At 45.9% G+C, this 23,971-nt stretch overlaps 1 protein-coding gene across 5 annotated transcripts in view; it reads right to left on the bottom strand.

Annotated features, from left to right (window-relative positions):
* Positions 1 to 23,971, bottom strand: part of RAB11FIP3 (RAB11 family interacting protein 3) — a 510,528-nt gene that overhangs the window by 110,184 nt on the left and 376,373 nt on the right. For all 5 annotated transcript variants that reach the window (XM_085628392.1, XM_085628394.1, XM_085628393.1 and 2 more), the window contains 2 exons: positions 21,394 to 21,429; positions 16,933 to 17,020 (listed from right to left, as the gene is read on the bottom strand). In XM_085628392.1, the coding sequence (XP_085484518.1) occupies positions 16,933 to 17,020; positions 21,394 to 21,429 (124 nt within the window). The remainder of the gene's footprint in view (positions 1 to 16,932; positions 17,021 to 21,393; positions 21,430 to 23,971) is intronic.

The following is a 23,971-nucleotide window of genomic DNA, read 5'->3' as shown; positions in this document are numbered from 1 at the left end:
AGAAGGCTGGGAGTTCGACGAGCACTGACCCAAGCGACTCCGGGAGTGGTCCCGAGACCTCCTGCATCAACGGGACGTGGCGTGGATTCGAATGACGAGCAGCCAAGAGCTTCATGGCCTGCTCGCAGATGGCCTTGGGGTTCACAGTCCTGCACTCTGCACACAACGTTGAGTCGTGGCCCCTCTCCAAGCACCAGAGAAACACCAGGTGAGGGCCCACTACCCACACCTGTCGATGACAGGCTCCACAAGGTATGAACCCAGTGGGATTCTTCGGGACATCATGGAAAAATGTGGAAAAAGGCACACTAGTTGTTGACAAAACTTCGAAAGTAGTCAGTCAAAAATGTATTGAGAAGAGCTTGATCCGCGCTGATGATGTGGAAAAGATGGAACTGAGGTCGGCATGCTGGGGTGGTGCTGTTTATAGGCACAGCGCATCTCACTTTTACTGCGGATGACGCTAAGGTAAGGAATCTGTGGCTAGAAGTCTCCATCAGATAAATGGCAGTAGTGGCATAGGTGAGGTTAGACATAGTTGAAAGAGGTCAGTTAATACATTTACCTCAGTTTCAACAGGTAGTAACTGTAAATCTAGCACTTTTGCTGCCCATTGCAATACTACTACTAAGAGAGAGAGACTTTCTTCTATTGGTATCCCAGGTGGCGAATCCAGCTGAGTCTCTACAGATTTATCTAGCTTTCTGGAACTCTGTAAAATCCAGATATAGCCTGTCATCAGTAGAGTATGGGGAGCACGTTGTTGAAGTGGGATTCAAATTAGGCCTATAGTCTTGGATAGCATTGGTGTTGAGGCAGAGGCTAGGGATTAGAGTCTAGTTGCATAATGACTTGATGCCTGTATAATCTCATATCTTCACTTAAGCCTGGTGCGGGCCAATTAGGGATCAAAGACTGGTGTTGGAGTAGTGTTTCGACCTATCGCAGAGACGTTTTAAGGTATAGGCAAAGTAGGCCATTGCCTTGAGCCCCAACCTACCAAGGGACCCTGTGAGAAAATTATCTTTCTATCTCACCCCTATTATTCTAACTCACCCTCTCTCTTTCTCTGTCTTCCTTCACCTCTGACTTTCTCTCTACCCAGTACCTTAAGGAATTGTTGAGCCCTGGGCAAGACATATTTCAGGGGTTCTGTTGTGACCATGTTTTTGAAAGTTTAAGGTATAATTTAATATTGTTTGCCATCAAGCTCGTGTGAATTAACAGAAAACGGAATAAAATTCAATTTTGCTGCTCAAACTATGTCTTGTCCAAGGCCCCAATAATCTTTAATATAAATTTTAGAAAAAAGTGAATAGGTAGTAGTGTTCCCTGAAAGGGAAGAAACCGCACAATCAATCTATGATATGTTTTTAACAATAGCTATTAAATGTGAGTCAGTATATCACTAAAGTTAGATCGAGGTGCTAGAGTAGCTTGAAACACCTACTACCAAGAGGTGTTTTTGGCCTGTAGGAACCTAACATGCAAATAATTAAAACAGAGAACAAAGCTGATGCAGCACACCCTTTCTGCTTAACAATGATCCAAATAGAGTATTGGATAAGTTCTATATAGGTAAAAATTCCAATGCAAAAATCAACATCAGTTCATACGGCCAATCTAGTGAGACAGTCCAGTTTTTTTGGTAGTGCGGGCGATTGTGGTACGCGTGGCTTCGTTTCATGTATATCGCTCGTACGAGGTTGCATACTTATCATGGATTTGCTTCCGTATTGAGTAGACTGATTTGATATTGTTGCTACACTAGTTGATCAAGACATATAGTCCGTATAGTATTACGAGACGGGACCTGTGATTATCTGTAACAGGACACAGGGCCATATAACCGTTTAGATCATATGCGACAATGGATCATCTTGGATTTTCTATTGTGATTTGGGGAAGTCCTTAATTTTATTTGGACTATCCTGTTCAATATATAATATTGGTTTTTGGAGTTCATCAACTGATTGTGGCCTATGAGTCTAACAGACTGCATTGCGACTACTTTCCAAAATCGCCTTGAAAAAGTCTAGGATTAGACGAAACACGTGTCGGCAAGTTTGTGTGCTGGGAATATTGATTGAGAGAATAAATAAAAAGAAACTGAAAATTGACCGATGACTTCTTTGGACTGCTCATTGTATGCCAGATGTCTAACTAGATTGGCCGTATGAACTGATGTTGACCTTTGCATTGGAATTTTGACCTATATAGAACTTATCCAATGCTCTATTTAGATCATTGTTAATCATAAAGGGTGTGCTACATCAGCTTTGTTCTCTGTTTTAATCTTTAATATAACACAACACTGGACTGGAGTGAGCAAAGGAGCCAGGCTGGAGAACAAGTCTGCATGGGTCAGTTGGCGTCGGGGCACTCTACCCAGTGAAAGCCCAACTGAGGATTCTTTTGGCTTTGGGGGACTCCAAAGAGCGCCAGATGAAACCGAGAGTGTCTCATAGAATTGCAGGCTGGCTCTTTGAAGGTTTGCATTTGTTGCAGGGTGCACAACAGCTAGGGAACTCAGGAGTCTCACCTGATTTCGAGTGGAGGCGTGGGGTCGATTTGTACTTTGTTTTCTTGCACTTATGGCACATTTTCAACTTATTATCACAGAAGGGTCAGGGACGCGAAAAGCAACAAATAGGCAAGGGCTCTGTGAAAGTGTGAACCTAAAAGCACAAGGATTCAAAATCTAAAGAGCACTATCAATGAACAAACTCCATAAGACATTTTTTCAATAGATTTGAGTCATAGTTTCAGATGGTTACTCTACATGTTTTTAGCAGAAATCTTTTGATTGTTTACACTATTAGCATGCCAAAAACAGAGGGCCTGACTGGCTGTAGCGGGCACTGGGCGTTTTCTCGGTGGGCAGGAAGGGTGGGGGCCGGTTTTGTTACTGGGGGCCGGAATTGTAGCAGTGTTGCAATATTGCCCCCTGTAATAAAAGCAGCAGCTGTGCTTTGCACTAGCAACTCGCCACCCCCCAATTGAAACAGACTCTTTCGGCATCACCTCCCAGTTCATTGCAACCCTCGAAAAAGCCATGTACTTTTAGACTCATACCCAATTTAAGCTACTAAGGTTCATCTCAAGCTCCTTGGTAGACATAAGCAGGCTGATATTATTGTGTCCCAAAGATCTCTACGACAACTAATCACTTCATGCACAGTTCTTTTCTTCCATGGATAGATCATGTTCCTCTGCTCTCCGACCCACCCCTTCAGGTCACAACCCAAGCATCAACTCACAATTCCTAACTCCCATGTGCCTTGTCCAGATCCTATAATTACACCTCCAATAAGGCAACGTTCTCTTGGCCCGATATAAACCTACTTCATTAGCACCTCAAAAGAGGCCCCTTCAAAATACATTTCCACCAAGTCAATGGTTCTCTGTCCAGCTACTTCATTTGAACAAAAGTGACTGTGAACACACGAAGGACTACAATGCTTTAAATTACACTCTCAACATCCAGACTCCTCTCTCTATGCATAGAGGTTTTTACAAGCAGCGAAAAAGCCAAGCAGTGTCTGATGCGTCAAAGACATTACTAAATTTTGGAGTTCACTTAAAAGCTACCACAGCTGATTTCTAGAGTTAATTTTTTCCATTTCATTTGGTTGGGATGTGTTTCTTTCCTATATCAAAGCAGTGTCTTTCCGCATAGCAGAAGCTTACAATTCCTGCTAGTCTCACACCGGCGATGAGTGCAAAAATGCAATGGCCATCACCCATTCACATCATCTTTGAGGTTGAGCACTGTTGGGACAGTAATGTCCCATGCAGGTTACACAAGCATGTTCCTCTACCCTAGGTGCTTGACTGTTTATGTATCTGGCATCCGGACGTTTTTATGGCCCTGGAATCACACTATTTTAGCTTGTACAAAGAAGCCTAGGTCTGTGACAATGCAAGGTCCAGGACTAGCTCTGTGACCTGGAGGCTCATAACAAACATACTCTCAGAGTGGACAAAGAACTACAGTCCCTATCCTGGTTATACCATGTTAAGCGGTGGTGGCAAAATACAGGGTTTTGCAATTGATAGTATGACCAGACTTTTTTTTAATCAGTCAGTAAGAGTGCGCCCTTCTTGCTCTTGCATATTACGTTCTACTTTTATGTGAATGCCCAAACCCTTGTGCTGATATTCTGTGTGTATATTCAGTGCATGTGTAGGGTGTGTGTAGCTTATGCGTACTAATGGGTTTGTGTGAGTGTTGAGTAGGAGCACTAAAGCATGTGAGAACCATTCTTGATGCCTCTGGTCTAGTATGTATGATAACGAAAGCTTCCCCAGACAGCCTAGTTTTGCCTGCATTCTTGTGGCTGGAGGGTGGAGTTCCAAACAGTGAAGTGACACAGATAGAGACAGAGCTACATTTACATATTTCATGAAGCCAGGTAGCAATGGACGGCTGATTAGTTCTTCCTGAGCACTAACATTTGGTAGACAGTACGAGTGGAGGGTGGGATTGCAACTTATAGTTTGAAATCTGTTTATTGAATTATTAACAAACAAGATGCAGCAAGAGACGAGGCTCATGTCACAGGCCAGCGGCCACCATATAGCTTCACATAGCATCAGGATAACTCCAAAACTAAACGCCCTCACTCCTCCTTCCCGCACCACCCCCTACTGCCTCCTCCCCCAAGAGAAAAGCTAGAAATCAGAAGAAAATGGGAAAAGCGAACCCCACCGTACGTTGCACAGGGCAATAATGCTTAACTCACGCATTGGTGCAGTTCAGGAAGGCGCAAAAGTCGCAGATATCTAGGGCAGGACAGCTCACGAAATTCAGTGCACAGCAAGGTAACAAACGGCTGCCACATTTCAGCAAAAGAGGCCCCGTCCCCCTGCAGCGCAAAGGAGATGCATTCCATGCCTAAAACAAACCACAAGCGGTGGAACCACCCCTGCAAGGTTGGCATTCAATCTGTGCCCCAATGCACTAATATATTCTGCAGTGCCGCCCCTAATGCTATACCTAATTGTTTGCCTTTGCGGGACTTGAGGGGATAGGTGAGTCTGTCAGACACTCCCAAAACCACATAGGCAGGGCAGCGCAAGAGCGTGGTGTCAAAGTGCTTTTCTATCTCGTCCAGTACCTGCGTCCAGTAAGAGGCAAGGGTCGGACAATACCATAGGAGATGCAAGAGTGTACCTCCAGCAAGTAGGGTAGTGATCGGAGTCGTATTTGTGAAGTCGGGAGGTAGTAAGATACCAATATGTCATGATCTTGGTGGCCGTCTAGATGCTAGATGTATTTCATTCTGTGTGCCGGGCTCTATAGTAGGCGTTCGATCATTCTTTAGGGGTCAAAGTCCGAACCAACTCAACCTCCCACCGTCTTTGGCTCACTGATTTGACCGCCGGTTCTGTGGGACATAAGATATGGTAAAGTTCTGTAATGAGGCGCTTCGTGGAGTGTTTCGGAAGTAGCGAATGTTCGTATTGGGTAAGGGGCCTCTCCTCATTAGGGCGGATCTAAGGTTGCGTAGCCCCGTGACGTATTTGGAAGTAGTGAAAGCGCTCTGTGTCGGGTATGTCGTAATCCGTTTTAAAGTCCTCAAAGGGTCGAGGGCCCTCAGTGTAAAAAAACACACCCTAACGACTGGCGCCCAGCCAGGTCACAGTGACTAAAAGCGTTCCAAACAAGGCCAGGGGAGAAGTCTGGGTTTTCAACAATAGGAGTAAGGGGTGATGGGAAAGTCGTCAGGCCATTGCGGATAGCAGTTGTGTCCTAAGCGTTTAGTGTGGCGCATACCAACGAGGAGCCATACAGCCCCGAGGGCCTGGAAGCCTTGCCGAGGAAGGGAATGTTCCAAACAGCCTTTTTCGCTATAGCACGCTCCATGACGAGCGAGTGTTTCTCAGATTCTGGCTGAGCCCACTCTAAAAGAGAACGTATCTGGGTGGCTTTATAGTAACGGTCGAGATCAGGTATCCCCAGTCCGCCCTCCCAAAATTGCAACTTTTAATGTTCAAGAATGCGGGTTAGGCCTGCTATTCTGTCTACTTCTGACTGCTTCACATCAGCTGATGACAGCCAGGTTCAGAAACCTCACCGTTTTGGGCTCATGTTGAGGGTGCTCCAGTTTGGAGACAGCCCTACAACTGCCTGCAGGGAAAAGCATCACTTTACACAATGGCTGTGCCTGGAGAGAAGAATGAGAAGGATACTTGAAGTAGAACCCCAAACCAGTTTTGAAGTTTAAGACACAAACCCTGTCTAGAAAGTGTGTGTAAAAGGGGATCCAAACCCCTTTGCTCCAGTACCAAGTTCATGATAAACAAGCAAGGGAGGTCTCTGCAGGGCATTCGATGCACTGCTGTGCAACCAGGCCTGGTGTCTGCCTGAAAACCAGTCTACCAGAGCTGAGTGGACTTTATCTGAAGCTTGTACTTTCTAGTGGAGGAGCGGAGGGTCTGCCTAGTGCCTAAAAGCCTGCCTGGATGCTGAGAGAAGGATGAGTCTACCATGCCCTGCAGGACAAGAAGCCCAGAGTGTTCCTCGTCTGAGGAGCACCCAGAGAAAGCAGACTGCCTGAGAGCAACATGAGGAGTGGCCCCTGCTGCAGAGTGTTCCCCAGTCTCTTTGTAGTTCCCAGCAAGAATTGCGAAAGTATGTACTTCCAATGATCAGCCAGGTCGGGCTGCTACTGCCTCAGTGTAGTGGTCAGCTGGTAGAGGCTGAAACTGCCTCTCTGTTTTAGATGGTGCTGCAAGTGCCTTAATGTACTGATCAGGACATTTGGGTCTACAAAATGCCTCTGTGTACAGACAGGACTCGTCAGTACTGCAACTACCTCAGTGCACTGATTGGCCCAATTCGCGCTCCAACTGACTTAATATTCTCCCCGGCCCAGGATGGAGAGCCAATTACCATGATGAGTGCACACAAAGTGGTGGTGGGGCCTGCCAACCAACACTAAATCACCCAGGCAGCTGCGCTCCAACAGATACAAGCCATACTCTGCCTCACCAGCTCCCGCTGCTGAAGTACAAGCAATGATTGTGAGCCTCCACCAGCAAAGGGAGTGGCCCTGAAAGTGTGCGCTAAAAAAGATTGATGAGCTGAACGGTCCGCTGCACCATTTGAACAAACAAGTGAACTGATGGTGGCTTTGACTTGTGAGGAACCAAAAGCTGCACCTGAGCCTTATTCACATTTCAACCATAACTGCCTACAATAATTATTCTGTTAGGGTCACCCTGATGGGAGAGAGCATGGAATAGTCTCTAGCACTCACATTAAAGTTGCAATGAGGATCATTACCCTTTTTACTGGATTGAATTGTGTGGTATTAAGTACTGCTGAAATGAGAAAGTACTATCTCTTGTATTTTTGCTATTTACATTTTTTAATTATTAGGTTAATAAAAACCATTACAATAGGACTACGAGAGACAACGCAACATATAGTTGACCTTCCCAATAAAAAACATGTCATAATTCTAAATCAGACTGGGTGGTGTTAAAAGTCAATCGTCTTTCTGGAAAGACCATGTGAAAAAGACCAACAAAGAGCACTCCTGCCAGACCCGTACGATAGGAGCCAATCCTTACTGAGATTCTATAGGTGACGGATACTCAAAAATGTTGACTTCTGATGTCGAGTCAGTTCTGAAGCTATACCTCTGGGCAGCTTGTAGGAGGGCACTTCAGTTATAAAAGTTCAAAGTGTCCAGTGAAATTAAATCCTTTAACAGTGACTGATTGGACTCAATACATATCTGGCTGTGGCGATTGATGTAGGTTTTCTCCAATTGGATTGTTGCAAGGTCCAGAAATCTAGTCAGGAGCTGTATATCAGTTTCATGCAGACATTTGTCTGGAGCTAGTTTGGTGGATCTGATTTCTGGGTGAATGAAACAGGGATGCAAGAATTGTCTTCTGAGATCTAAGAGAAGGGGATAAAGGCAGATTATGTGCATTAATGATTCTAGTCTACTGTCAGACTCCCCTACAGCACGGACAGGAATATTTAAATTTTCTTGATTGGATGGACTTGTGTGATAGTAATAGGAATCTGTATTTGATGAATTTAAGGTGTATTGAATGTTTCAAATTGATAGAAAGGATTGGTTGTTTAAAAGGCGATGTGAAAGATGGCAATAATAACTGTGCTCTAGGTAATTTAGAGAAGGCCTCTAGTTGGTTCTAAAGCAAACATTCTTGTCGGCTGATTTGGCCGTTGTTTTGAAGATGGTATAGTCCGGTCTAGACTCCCACAGGTCCTTTAAGTGGAGATTATTCAGGATCTTCTCAAGGTGGCCCAACCCATTGGTTTGATGAGTTTTATGAAAGATTACCAGCTCTTTCCAAATCAGGCATTTTAGGGTCTCTTTGGGCGCACTTTTCACCCTGTGACAATAGTTCACAAAGTTGAGATCAGGTGAGGAAATTATATTCATCAGGCCAAACTCCAGCCCCAGTTGGCTAACGGGTGTTTTTGGCAGCGCGAATAGAGCCCTAATTGCCCCTCAATAAAGATTCTCTCAAGAAGTTGCGGAGCCCAGATCGGAGAACCATATAGGAGTGCTGGGACCATTTTAGCTTTATATATGTCCAAAGCATAACAGTCCTCAGGCATTTTAGTTGTACAGAAATGTGCCACAACTGATTTTGCAAGAAAGAGGAGTGGGCAAACAGGGCTCTGAGTTAATAGTTGAATTTTAATTTGACATCTAAAGTAACCCCTAAATAATGGTATGCCTCTGTTGGTGATATGGTCTGATTGTTGACACTCCATGAGTATCTGGGCTTTCCGGAGCTGAATTTCAAAATTATTATTTTTTTGCCAGATTTAGTTTTAGCTCATTCTTGATATTATAGGTATTGAGACCGGATAAGGCTCTTTCAAGCCCTATTTGAGTTTAGTCAGATTACAGTGTCATTGGCGTACTGTAGTAAGTCCACGTGCTGACCACTTAGAATCGGAGGAGTTCTCCGGTTAAGAGATGGTAATAAGTCAGAAGTGTAGAGGTTGAAGAGAGTAGGAGCCTGTACACAGACTTTCTTCAAGCCCCGGTTGGTTGGAATTTTCTTTGACAGTGTGGAGCAAGTACCCAGTTTGATACGGAGCCAAGTGTCCGTGTGTAGTAATCTTGTTGCCTTAAGAAGCTGACCAGGAATACCCTATGCTTGTAATTTCGCCCATAAAATGCCATACTTCACTTTGTCAAATGCTATACTGTAGTACAATCACTTGTAAAATATAAGCACTGAGCTGGACACAAAAGTAGCTATGACTACTAGTTAATTGTTGAGTTCTAAGCTTGTGCATCACACTACACTACTTCACGAGAAGCCTTGGACGGCTCACCCTTGCTACTCTGAGAGCCAACTGAGGAAAAAGATGTGCTTGGCCCAGTTTGCAGACCCATGGTAGGGTGGACCCCAGGTCACAAAGGCAAACAAACTCAATGGCTGTGGCCCAGTGCTCCTATTTTCTATGTGCCCCACGAACGTAGCCTGTCAGTCTCTAATGGATGTGGATGACGCTTTTGCAGCAGCTGGTCAATATATTTGCATAGCACACAATTTGTGTCCAGATTGGTGGGGGGGGGGGGGGGGTTGGGGGGGATTTAGCTGCCCTTCTAAATAAAGTACATAAACCTACAACACACTTGCAGTTCAAAGTGTTGCAACTTGAATGTCAGAGGTATGTCAGCATATAAAAGACAGATAAAATGGAATGTAACAGACGGGCTAAGTCTGTGTCTTACAGCTGTAAAGAGATGTCAAAGGACAGCTGGCCTGACCACGCAAACCAGTAATTCAAATCATAATCCTTGCGACAGCTGTACTCTGAATGTGACAGAGGATGTGTGTCATGAAAGTGAGGCACTTTTCTGATTAATTTTCTATGATGAGTCACTCTATCACAAATTATCGATGTGTGTACGTGGAAAAAATCTTTCTAAAGAACGTGTTTGGTTGAACAATTATGCTAAGTTCACTGGCTACACAATATCCACAAGTCCTATGGAATCTCATGCATCAGAACAGTGTAGGAAAGGGTTGTTACCTTATTGTTCAACACAACTGGAAAAAGCAAAGCAAGCATTGACTAAATGACCACAGACACAAATTACTACATTGCAATTTCTGACCCCCAGTATCTTACTGTATACATTCTGTAGCTGAAGTGATATAGGCCCTGGGGAGGAGGGGGTGGGGGGTGGCCCTTTTATCATTGTCCACTACACTTGATAACAATGGGACAGTCCGAGCTGGCATTAGATCTTAGTGGCTGACTCCGTCTCCCAATCACAAAGTGAGGCTTGGGGCCATTGTCCAGATGCATTTGTAGCATTGCTGTAGGAAGCTCTTGAGAGCCACCCAGCTCATATCACAGTAAGAGCTGTATTTCACGTTTCATTATTAATGGATGATAATATTCTTTGGCCATACTACATAGCGTAGGTTCATGCGACATTACAGTTCTGTAGTAGGGGATCTCTGTTATAGTCATAATCTACTGAATAGTCCCGCCCATGTGCGTGGACCCCGGAGCAATAAAAATAATCTCTTAAGTTGTCAAGCCATGCAGACCTGCATCTACACTTAAGAGAGAATTTCAAAGACAGATAATGCAGCCTATATCCACAGGCTACACTGTCCAGTACGTCAACTAGAAAAATTCCACCAACAACCACCAACAGCACTGCCTGCCCAGCTTTTTCCACAGAGAAAACCCTGCCTCTTCCAGCACAAGCCTCTGGAATGATAGAGAGGAAGGAATGGACAGACAAGCCCCATAGGCTGCCATTATGTGGCTCAGAACAGGATACTGTGCCTTTAAGAAAACTTTCCAGGACTTTCCCAGTATCCCAGAATGCACAGCAGGTCCCTTTTACTTTCAGTTCTTTTTTCCGGCTCCTGCTAGCAGGACCCTGGAGCATTGAGCTCTCCCTTTTCAAGGGTTTATTGGTGATTTTTGTCAAATTTTCAAGAGTTTTAGTGTTGGGACTTCCTTCTGGTGTTGTCAACATGCCTGGCTTGTTTGACAAGTGCCCAGAGTGCGATAGGAAGAAGGCTAAGTCAGACCCACACAGGGTGTGTATCGGCTGCCTTCCCCAGTCCCATGTGCCGGAAGAGTGTGAGATCTGCCACTCGTTCTCAGCCAGGACCCTGAGAGAAAGAATGAAGATCAGGCTCCAAGTCCTGGAGGACAGAAGGCTGAAGGCACAAGGTGGGTCAGGATGGGCTGATTCTGCCCATGCTGAGGCCTCTGGGGGGCTCCCCAGGGGCAGGAAGACCGGCAAACGCCCCCATTCTCCACTGGCGTCGATGATGTCGACTAAGGCGTCGAGAGGAATGACTACGATCTGTTCGCCTTCTCCCCAGGGCTCTGGAGAGAAGCGATGTCGACGTTCAACGTCGAGGGAGCTGACCAGGCCGCCGACGACTTCGGCATCGTCTGCGTCGACGCCGTCAACTTCGCCGTCGAGTCATCGACATCGAGATCAGGCCCGGCGTCGGGGCTCACCGTCGAGGGGAGGTCGCCTGTCGCCGTCGGCGAAGAGGAGGCGGTCGCCGTCGAGGCGGTCGCCGTCGAGGCGGTCGCAGTCGAGGCATTCGCCGTCGAGGCGGCGTTCGCCGTCGAGGCACCCGCCTTCGAGGCATTCGCCGTCGAGGCATTCGCCGTCGACGTCAAGGAGGCGATCGACGTCAAGGAGGCGATCGACGTCAAGGAGGCGATCGACGTCAAGGAGGCGATCGACGTCGAAGAGGGATTCATCGACGTCGAGGAGGCGCAGGGGGCGCCCGGACACCAGGAGTCCCTCGACGGAGTCCCCGGGCTCGGGGTACTCAGTGGTGTATACGCCGCCTCCTCCTCCGCCACCGCCACTAACGCCACCACCACCACCTCCTCCTCCTCCTTTTCCACCTCCTCCTCCTCCTGCTCCTGCTATTCCGCCTCGCAGGCCTTCGGGCCCACCAGCGGTTCCGACACGATCGGTCTCGTTGCCCAGGTATCCGACGCCCCCGCAGGGAACGCCTAGGCCACGGCGCCAGGGTAAGCCACCGTCGCCGGGCCCGGCGAGGCCGGCGGACAGACCAAAGCCAAGAAGATCGCGCTCCCGCTCCGGACGGAGAGGGAGATCGCGGAGCCGTGGGCGTTCGTCGTCAACATCGAGGCGACGCTACAGGAGGCGCAGATCCAGATCACACACTCGATCATCTGCCAGGGACTTCTCACTGACGCTGTCGGACTCGCCCGGGACGAGGGTGTCGCCGGTTGATGATCTGGTCTTCTTCCAGGAGGTACTACTGAGGGGTGCAGCCAAGTTGGGAACCACGGTGACGGTACAGACACCTACGACGTCCGTGATATTCGAGATGCTGCACAAGAAGCACCTGTCTCGCCCCCTGCTGCCTCTCGTGCCGGGACTGGTGGAGCCCGCTATGGAGTTGTTCCTCACTCCGGCAGTGCCGAAATCCGCCCCCTCCCGGCTCATGAAGAAGTATCGGGCCCCGGACTCGGACCCGACCTTTTTGAGGACGGACCCTAAGCCGGATTCAGTCATTGTGACGGCGGCGAGGAAGCAGCATGCTATCACCCCTTCATCGACAGTTCCGCCCGACAAGGAGAGCCGATGGCTAGATTCGGCGGGCAGGAAGGTCTGTGGGACGGCTGCTACCACCATGAAGGCGGCAAGTGCCGGGGCTCTGTTGGGGCGTTACGACCGTGCCCTGTGGGAGTCTCTCCAGCAGTACACGGAGCTGCTGCCTCGCGACAAGAGGGAAGATTTCTTGGAGACTTTGCGCGAGGGGATGCTGGTCTCAAACCAGGTTATCAGTGCGGCAGCGGATGTGTCTCTGCTGGCGGAGCATGGGTACTATCATGGTGACCACCAACGACGTCACGCGCGGCTTCGCCTTACCTCGCTCAAGCCGGAGGCTCAACATAGAGTGGCCAATCTGCCTTTCTCGGGGGAAACCCTGTTCGGCCAGCATGCGGACGACGAGATGGCCCGCATGAAGACGGAGGCTGAGACCCTGACGGCTGTCGGGTTGGAGAAGCCAGAAAAGAAGAAGCGCCCGTTCCAGAGACGGTTCGGGTCTGCGGGCAGAGGGCGTGGGCAGGCCTCGGGACAGCAGCAACACCAGCAGCAGCAGTTCCGTAAACCCTTCCAGAAACGCCAGAAGGGTAGGGGGGCCAGCAGTCCGCTACTGCTACCAAGGGCCCGGCCGGGTCTCAGCCCTGAGCGTCTACTTCCCCTGCAACTGTTACCCACTCCAGTGGGGGGAAGCATTAAATTTTTTCCGGCAGAGTGGAGAAAAATTACTCAGGACAAGTGGGTGCTGAGATCGCGCACTCTGTCGCAGGAGGCGCAGGCGATCTGGCGCTGGCTTCTGGCCCGGGGACTGATGATCACGGCCACGCATCTGCCGGGGGTGCAGAATGTTCAGGCGGACGCACTGAGCAGGCTGCTTCAGGAGAACCACGAATGGGTCATAAACGACGAGGTACTAGGAGAAGTCTTCGCAAGGTGGGGAACTCCAGACGTAGATCTGTTCGCCACCGGCGAAAACAGCAAATGCCGAGACTTCGCATCCAGGTACTACCAGAAGGGGACGCTGGGGAATGCGCTATGGATCGACTGGTCGAACAGCTTTCTGTACGCTTTTCCACCCATTCCCCTGATTCCGGCGGTGCTCATCAAACTGTCCAAGTCCGGGGCGCGGATGATCCTGATTGCCCCGGAATGGCCCAGGCAGTGGTGGTTCACGGACCTGCTTCACCGGTCTCTCCTTCCTCACATGCGGCTGCCGTGCAGGCCGGACCTTCTCACGAAGTTCGGGGGGCGGATGGTGTATCCCAACCTCTCGTCTTTGAGTTTGGCGGCATGGCTCCTGAGATAGTGCAATATGGCCATTTGAATCTACCAGAAGATTGTATGGACATACTGAAGGAGGCTAAACGTCCTTCCACTAGGACTTCCTATGTTTACAAGTGGAAGAGATTCTGCATCTGGTGCAAATCCAAGGACTTTGACCCGACGACCTGTAAGGAAGATGTCATCCTTCCATATCTTTTGCATTTGGCGCAGTCTGGCCTTAATTTCCACTCCATTAAGGTTCATCTCGCTGCTTTGGCTGCTTACAGGAAATGCCCTTCACAGACTTCCTTCTTTCAGATCCCTGTGATCAAGGATTTTTTGGAAGGCTTGAAGAAGGTGTTTCCTCCTGTCAGACTTCCCTCGCCTTCCTGGGAATTGAATGTGGTGCTGTCCAGATTGATGAAGGAGCGTTTTGAACCTATCCACAAGGCTTCGTTGCAGCACCTGTCCTGGAAGGCGGCGTTCCTAGTGGCCATTACATCGGCCCCCAGGGTGAGTGAACTTCAGGCGTTGTGTTGCCGAGAACCTTATACTGTATTTCATGCTGCTAAGGTTGTTATGCCTCCTCACCCTAAATTTCTTCCTAAGGTTATCTCTGATTTTCATGTCAACCAGACCATAACTTTACCTACGTTTTTTCAGAATCCTTCTTCTCCAGCGGAAAGGTCTCTACATTCCCTTAGGAGGGTGTTGAAGTTTTATCTTGATAAGACCAAAGATATTCGTAGGTGAGACCAATTGTTTATCAATTATGGATCAGTCAGGACCGGTCTTGCTACCTCCAAACAGTCCATCTCTCGGTGGATTGTGTCCTGTATACAGTTGTATTACCAAAAGGCTAATAAGACCTTAGGGGGTAAACCTAAGGCTCATTCCACCAGGGGCAAAGCTGGCATGACTGCTTTGCTGCGTAATGTTCCGATTGCAGAAATCTGCAAGGCGGCCACTTGGAAGTCGGTCCATACCTTTGCTGCGCATTACTGTCTGGACGCGGATGCTAGGGCAGATGCTCAGGTTGGGCAGGCTTCGCTGCGAAATTTGTTCGCACAGTAGTGGTATTATTTTGTAATCTTCTCCACCGCCGTTTTTGTGTGGGGATGGGCTTGCCATTCTATTCACTAGATTATGACTATACACAGAGATCCCCTACTACAGAAGGAGTAGTTTCTTTTCTGTAACTCCAGTTCTGTAGTAGGGGCATCTCTGTTATAGTCATAAGCGCCCGCCCTCCTCCCCGGTGGAGAGATGAATGTTAATATAAGGAATGCTACAGGTCTGGCGTGCTACGCCTTCAAAAAGAACTGAAAGTAAAAGGGACCTGCTGTGCATTCTGGGATACTGGGAAAGTCCTGGAAAGTTTTCTTAAAGGCACGGTATCCTGTTCTGAGCCACATAATGGCAGCCTATGGGGCTTGTCTGTCCATTCCTTCCTCTCTATCATTCCAGAGGCTTTTGCTGGAAGAGGCAGGTTTTTCTCTGTGGAAAAAGCTGGGCAGGCAGTGCTGTTGGTGGAATTTTTCTAGTTGACGTACTGGACAGTGTAGCCTGTGGATATAGGCTGCATTATCTGTCTTTGAAATTCTCTCTTAAGTGTAGATGCAGGTCTGCATGGCTTGACAATTTAAGAGATTATTTTTATTGCTCCGGGGTCCACGCACATGGGCGGGACTAATTACTAGATTATGACTATAACAGAGATACCCCTACTACAGAACTGGAGTTACAGAAAAGAAACTATTCCTTCTGTCTTAATGTTTTTGTGGAACACTGAGCATTTTAGGTAACTTTAACACAGCGAGAAGTATACGGGACCATGTGAGGATATGCTACGCGTGGACTGGCAGCCATGGTGCTCTTCAATCAGGTGGCTTTTATGTTAAAATCTTATGTGAAGGATACAATGAAAGTGTATTAATCAATGCACGCCCCTGAAACTCAAAATTATTGAAAGAATCACGCACATTGTATTCCTCAAGAATAACATAATGGGCAACATGAAGACATATTAGGCTAAAATAAACCCAGAACCACAGCTAATACTAGGTCAAATTTGACAATGATGAGACGCATGCATTGCCTTTGCATGCTGCTGGAGCCAACTCACATTAGACCTATTGAAATGGCTTGGGCTATTCTAAAAGGGAGTTTCAAAGGGGAATACAACATCACCAACATAAAAGAGCTTGTGAAAGGCCTCCACAAAAATTGCACATATAGGCCATGGCAGAAGGATAATACAGCATATTAACGTAATTATGTTTGCAGTGCAGCAAGTGTGAAGGAGGTAATATAGGGCAGCAGAGAGGTCCATGCAGACAGTGACCAGGAATGAGGTTCCTCAGAGCCAAGCAAATAAAGAGGTGTAAATAAGGGGAAGGAGCGCTGACAAGAGGTCCATTCAGACAGAAGGAAAGGAATGAAGTGATCCAGTGTATAATAAGGTCCATGCAGGGCACAGAGACTGGCAGATGAGTGCAATGATAAAGTCCAGTAAATGAGATCAGATAGGACAAAAAAATTAATTCTGTTTGGAATGCTATCTACAGTGAATGGTTGGCAGGCATGGCTGTCCTGGAGGCCGCCCCTCGTCATTTTGGCAGTTTGATGCTACTAGGTAAAACAAAGCCCTACTTTACAACTGGCCAAACATAGTAACACCTGAAGAAGGATGTAATTCTGATGGCACACAAAGATGAGAAGGCAACATACAAGAGAGAAGTTCACCAGGAAGATGAACTAGTAGAAAGTTTACTAGGAAGCTGAACTAGAAACCTTAGGAAAATATCATTCTGTCAATTGTAGAAACAAAAACACCACTACTTCCAAAACAGAAATCCTGATTTCCATAACAACTACTGTAAGATGAAATGGATGCCTGTCTTTAAACCATACATGGTCATGTGTTGAAACTTCCTGAGATGAATTCAAGGTAAACTATCACATAATATACCCTTCTGTTCCTTACGCGAATTTAAACGACAAGGGTCAGGAAAAAATTTGACACAAAAGTTTATAACAGATGAAATGTTCAAAGTGGAGACATTATCTGGAGCCTGTCACATACCTTGTCATTCATGTCACTGTCCTCACAATCCATGTGGTTGTGCAATGGCTCCTCCATGTTACTCAAGGTGCTTGTCTGATGCAGACGTCTAAAGCCAAAGAAAAGAGGGTATCAAAGGAGCACAATTCAAAAACACCTCAAACATGCAAAACTATCTGTCTCAGACCTCCCTAGGCACCGTCCCACGCTTCTACAGGAACAGAGCGGGTGGAAGGTCCTTCTCCCACCTTGCAGCCAAGACATGGAACAAGCTCCCCCTCCACCTCTGGAGAAGCCCGACACTGGACCAATTACGGAATGATCTCAAGACCTGGCTCTTTGAATGACCCCATCAGAGCTGCACCCCCAGCGTATTGAGACCCTAAAGGGTGAGTAGCACGCTTTATTAACACTGATTGATTTGTCTCAGATACCCTGTCATATTTAAAGTAGGCACAAGGGGAGACATTTTTACCTTTTAGACCTTGCAGCATGTTGGAGTTCTTGGGTTATTGTCAATCAATGGCAGATAAAGGCTGGAAGACACACTAAGTCTACTGCTTAAATGATGCAAATACCCAAAAAGAGCCAGTAAAGCAGATCTCATTCCCCCAACATTTACTATTAACTGAAATAAGAGAATAAAGAAAACATGTTTTTATAGAGCACATAAACTAAGCAGGGATATCCAACACTGTACTAAAACTGGTTAGAATTTTTAACTGTCTCAGTGGTACTCATTTTATCTACGTTATAAAGATGAAAGGCTATGCCAAGATTGCAACAGGTAAGTGTCAGACCCCGTTCTGTGGCCAAACAGTGGTGATTGAAGGGGTTATCCACTGGTGTTCATCCTAACATGATTAGACCAAGTACAACTCTTCTTGCATGGTGGCAAAGGCGAGCAGACCGTGGTTCTTAGACAGGTAGTGAGGTTGAGAAGAGCACAGCACTCAACAAGTAAGCAAGAGACAATCAATTAATGAACAACCCAGTGATTGTCTTTTTGTAATAGATTAAGGCACTTTTAGTCACACAGTGGAACTAAATATTGCACAATTCAAATTTGTAAATATATATATATATATCCAAAGCAGTGTCCTAGATGTGCCTCTGTCCCCATTGACTGTGGCATGTGCATGGGTGTGGGGAACCTGTTATATCTAAAATCACAGTCTTTGTCGATAACAAAGAAATGCACACACACTACAGATGCAGAAATTCAGGATGTTTATTGCACTGGCAGTGAAGCATATAGCAGTGGCAGCGAAGCACTCAAAGCGTTTTGAGAACCCACGTTCTCATGATCACGAGTGACCCTCTTAAGTGAAACCCAAACATATATACTTTCACCAGTGTGTTCTAAACAAAAAGTAAGGACCACAGGTAATGTATCAAAACAAGAAGAAATCAGCGCCATCTTGAAAGACTGTTAACATTCATGGCTGCAATGCAATGAACTGTAAATGTAGGTTCACAAGGAAAAATAAATCTTAAAAGAAATGTGCCAAATCATTTCACCATTATCAGTGATTCTCCGAAGAAATAAAAAGATTATTACGAACAATATTAAAGAAAAATATTTCATCAATAAATATATTGAAAATGCACTAACATTAAAGAAACCAAGCCAGACAGCGGCATATTAAAGAGACTTAGTGTACACTGTATCATATAAAGCCCAATAACTACATATTTTTGCAAAACCCACAATTAGATAGCGCTCTATATGCAATCCCTGTGTTTTGAACATATTAAATTTAGAAACAGCTAATTATAAATCAATGGTTACAGGGAAGTTATGGTTAGGCTCCGGCTTCACTCATACAAAACCAGTGAAAAACAGCAGTTAAAATTAGCTGAGCCAACTATAAGTCACGCTCCCCACAATGCACTGCTTATGACCTCACATATCACATGACTCATGACATGGTGAGTGACTTCACAGATGACATAATCCGGAGACAGTGTTTTTAAAATGTTACGAGTGTTAAATATGTATATCAAGGTGTAATGGTGAATCAGTGGGTGCATGAGTGCCTGTATGGATGATTCAGTGGGTGCGTGACTGACTGTATATGTGAGTGAATAGTGAATGTATGAGTAAGTGACTGGTTGTGTGAATGTCTGTATCAGTCTGTCAGTTGGTGTCTAAGTGGATGTATGGGTGGTTAGTGGCTGTATTGGTGAGGGATTGGTTGTCTGAGTACCTATATGGTTGTCTGAGTGTCTATGTTGATGAGTGAGGGTGTGTGTGACTGCCTGTATGGATGATTGAGTTAGTGGCTGAGTGGGGGAGTGAGTGTGTGTGTATGGCTGTGTGGGTAAGTGGATGTGTACGTGGTACATGGGTGAGTAACTGGGTATCTGACAGGGAGTATAGGTGAGTGATGGGGTATATGAGTGACTGTACAGGTGAGTAAGTGAATGCAAGAGTTGCTGTATGGAGGAGTGTGTGCTTGTGTCAGTCACCGTATAGGTGAGTGAGTATGTGTTAGTATCTATGAGTAAGTGAGTGGGTTTATGTGTATCCGTATGGGTGAGTGAGTGGCTGTGTGACTGTATGGGTGCGTGACTTGGTGTGTGAGTAGCTCTATGGGCGACTGTGAGTGGCTGTATAAGTGGATAGGTCAGTGGCTGTATTTGTGACTGAGGGAGTGTATGAGAGTCTGTATGGGTGAGTATGTGGATGTGTGTAGATCTATAAATCAGTGAGTGGGTGTGTAAGTACTGGTATGGGTCAGTGAAAGGATTTGTGAATGGATGTTGTGTGGGAGTGAGTGTAAGAAAGGTTCCATGGGGGTGTGAGTAGGTGTGTCAGTGATTCTGTGGATGATGTGTGACTAAAAGTTGTGGAGTTCTGTGCTTTTTTTCACTCCCTGCCTGAGAAATTTAGACTGCTCATCTTCCCCTCCCTGAGAGTCAAGTGCAAAAAGGTTTGTACTCGGTCCAGCTTGCAGTGTCATGTTAGAATGGACATCAGTGGAAAACCCCTTCAACCACCATGGTTTGAGCACAGAACGGCGTCTGACAGTCATCCGCTGCAATCTTAACATAGCCTTTCATCTTTGTAAGGTAGATAAAATAAGTACCACTGAGATAGGTAAAACTACAAACCATTTTCAATACAGCGTTGGCTAGCCCCACTGAGTTTATGTGCTTTATAAAAACGTGTTATCTTCATACTATTATTTCAGCTAGTGGTAAATGTAGGAAGGATGAGAAGTCTACTCTACTTGGAATTTGTAGGGTTTAAGTAGCAGACTTAGTGTGTCCTGCAGCCTCTATTAGCCACTGAATGACATTAACCCAAGAACCCTACAAATTCCAACATGCTGTAGGGTTTAAAAAGTAAAACGTCCTCCCCTTGTGCCTACCAAGTGGAGAGTGACCAGGACGTATGGGAATGTCAAAAGAAGAAAAAGGAAGGCAGTAGAACATTAGGGGAAAAGTACAATTCAGATTTTGAAGTATTAAAACCATAAAAACACCCTAATTAAAAGCCCTGATTTTTAAACTGTCCTAATTTACACTGACAGAATCTGGGGCACTGGGAGATAAACGATATTATACAACATCACGTGATGGGGAATCAGAATCAGAAACAAAGTATGCATGCCTTAGCCTATAAGAAAATAAACCTTCTCCAGTGTCTAGTAAGGAAAACCAAAACACGGACAGTTGCACTGTGTTAAACAAGAGTAATCTTGGGCGGCAATACCTATACTAAACATTCTGAAAGTCCTCTGCTTAAGGCATGGATGTCAAAGTTCCACACCAAGTTTAGATTTTGGGATTTACAGCATCATTTATTTCACTATACTAATTCACCACTAATCCGTTTGGGTTCCAGAGTAGCGTGCTACTTGCCAAAAAGGCGCTTTGACGCGTCGTCAGGGCTAGTAAGCGCAATATAAATGCAATTGCAATACAATATACAAATCTAACATTTTGATTGTGACTGCATCTTTGCTACTTCAGGAGTGCTTACTTTGAAGTGAACACTGGATCAAAGATTTTCATAATAAAGAGGATCCACATAAAGGAAAACAAATGGGACAAATCTGCTGAAGGAGGAATTAGTACTCTGGTTTTATGGTTCCTTAAATGGTAACACAATATTAAACAACCCATTGCACTGTGGTCCAGTAGTTGGATCCCTGCGCTTGAGTGGGTTTTATTATTTTATCTTTATAATAAAATAGCCATCTCAAAAGTAGCCTGCCAAGGGTGAGAGTGTCAGCTGGGTACTCAGAAAACCAATGTTCGCCTACAAACTCGCCTTCCGACCCCTGCATGGATAGCCCCTTTTTACAGTCACATACAAACTGTAACGGTTGATTCCAAAATACGTCCCTTGAGAAGGCGTTGAAAAACTGTACAGTGGCCTCCTCTACTATATACTGAAAGGGCACGCAGTTACAGACTTTGGGACATCACAGTATAATTTAAAGTAAAAAAGAATGGAGCATTCAGACTTACCTTGCTACCTTCTTGCTCGATAATCTTTTGTCCGGACTGCGTTGGGGAAAAAATTACAGGAAAACAATCAGGAAACCGATATGGATGAGCAGACGTTAACAGGAAATGGATGACTCTGGATATCCTTTGACAACAAACAGCCCCATGCACCCGGTGCTTATCAGAAGACTGTGCCACATGTCAGCCCACACTTAGGTCATGCAAAACTGGACTTTCACCCTTTACAGAATGTGTGCTCCCACAGTAAAGACATCCATAAAATGTTGCTCAGGTCAAACCCCGGTCAGAAAGTAAACAATTATGAGATATAATAACAGAGACAGTGCTTGACTACGCTAGCCTGGAAGAGCAATACATGCCCTATATGCCACCTCCTTACTAGGTATGAGAAACAAAAGGAGAAACAACCTTCCAGGGTTATCCAGGGGTGGTGGCACTGCAAGTTTCCTTAAAAACGATGCATTCACATGTTGTTACACTTGCAAAAGCCTCTCTGCAAGCAAAGGCACCCTGCACTCACATCACAGCATTCACTTGTTCCTCTTAGTTCTTCAAAGGCATTTATAATGGTAAAATACAAGTTACAAACAAGACAAATACTAAAATAGTATCATTGTCTGCATTTGTAGAGATAGCAAAAGAAGTTTAGTGCCTGATTTGTATGTTATGTTATGGATGCCATCAGTAGACACGTTGTAGGTTCGGTTCTGCCACCTCTGATGCTATCTAATACATAGAGAGGAAAAACTGAGTGTCTGAAAGCTTGCTTGAAGAGGTAACATTACATTTTTTTCATCCATAAAACAATCAGAAGCTTAGACTCCAGCTGATAATCACTTACATGAACAAACAGAGATTTGGCAGGCTTTCCAGTGCCTAGAGATCACCAGTCTGGCACATGTTGGTTTCTTTCTGGAAATTAGCCTATTAATCAGAAAGGCAGGCTTTCCCGTGCAGTCCGTTAACAATAAATTAGAACTTACATTTATTATGATATTGATTCAGAAGGTAGTACCCTTGACGCAATGTTGGGAACAAGTCATCATAACACATGAGCAGGCTGAGTCTTGCTGCCACGCAGCACTTTTCACCGTGATAGGCTTTATGTTATTTCTATCATGTTATCTCTATCAGACTCTGGTGGTAAATGAAGTTGGCCTAACGGCTAGCGCGGTCGACCTCGAATCTGGTGAACTGGGTTCGAGTCTCGGCAATGACGCTGAACATCCTGTGATTCTGGGAAAATCACTTAATCTCCTCGTGCCTTACAAAAATGAATGTGTCCTCATGTAATGCAACTGGTGCTATGTAAAGCGCTCTGATACCCGATTTGGGTCAAGTTCGCGCTATATAAAACTCTCTAAAAAAAAAAAAAAAAAATCAAGCGGAAGTGTTCACAAGAATAAAGTAAAAGAACTTCCACAACTGTCACAATGTACTTGAAAGTGTTTTAAGTTCTGATCGGCCCACAAAAGCAACAATATGTTCAATTGCTTATTTGAAACAAAAAGCATTCGAGCCATACACATCTAAAGCAACATGTAGCTACATTCTGCAATACAACTAGAGCTCGTCTTCTGCAATCACTCAAATAAGACCTTGCCATCTACATATAAACCAGCCAACCAACCCGCAATGCCTGCATCTGCATGCCTCCAAGGTCTAGGTAACAGAACTTTCGTGCCACAATAAGGCCAGTAAGACACTATATAAATGACAAACCAGGTTCAGAGTCAAAGATTAGGACTAGACAGACATCTGGGTAATTTCTGATGACGGCTGATTAGCCAGAAACCGGTCCCAGGATGCTTGTTTCTGGTCCAGGGAAGCATGGCTTGGCAGTTCGGGTTGGACTGTTTCCATGAGGCACAGGATCAGACTGATTTGCACATGGCCATGTCTGAACTGGGGTGGCGGAATGAGCTAAAGAAAGATGATGGATTAAACCCAGATCAGTTGACTGGGGGTGAGTGCTTGCAATGTTCAACACTCCATCCATCATCCCCATTGGTTTTGCTTTGTTCGCCCCAAGTTGGCAGGGTATGCCCAGGCGTGGGTCCCTTGCTCACTTTGCCACTGGATTCAAGCTAGCCTGGCTGATGACGGCTAAGTAGCCAGAAACCGGTCCCAGTATGCTTGTTTCCAGTCCAGGGAAGACCTGGCTTGGCAGTTCGGGCTGGACTGTTCCCATGAGGCACAGGGTCAGACTGATTTGCATATGGCCATGTCTGAACTGGGGTGGCGGACTGAGCTAAAGAATGATGATCGATGAAACCCAGATCAGTTGACAGGGGGGGGGAGTGCTTGCATGAACAAAATCACCAATTTAATACAACTGACATGGTTTAAACAAGGATTCGCTTGAGCAGGCAAGCACGTTGGCTGAGATTCATTCAAACATAATTCAGAGAATACCGTTTTAGAGTAGGCAGTCGACTAAAGGAACAAGTTACTTACCTTCGGTAGCCATATATCTGTAAGAGACATAGATTAGTTATGGATTCCTCACCTTAGAATTACCCCCAGGCGTCAGACTGGATCCGGAGAATTTTTTCGTCTGGTGCACCCCAGCGTGTCG

This window comes from Triturus cristatus, chromosome 10, assembly GCF_964204655.1.
Source record: "Triturus cristatus chromosome 10, aTriCri1.1, whole genome shotgun sequence".
NCBI classification, from domain to species: Eukaryota; Metazoa; Chordata; class Amphibia; order Caudata; family Salamandridae; genus Triturus; species Triturus cristatus.
This window is presented reverse-complemented; position numbering and strand designations above follow the sequence as displayed.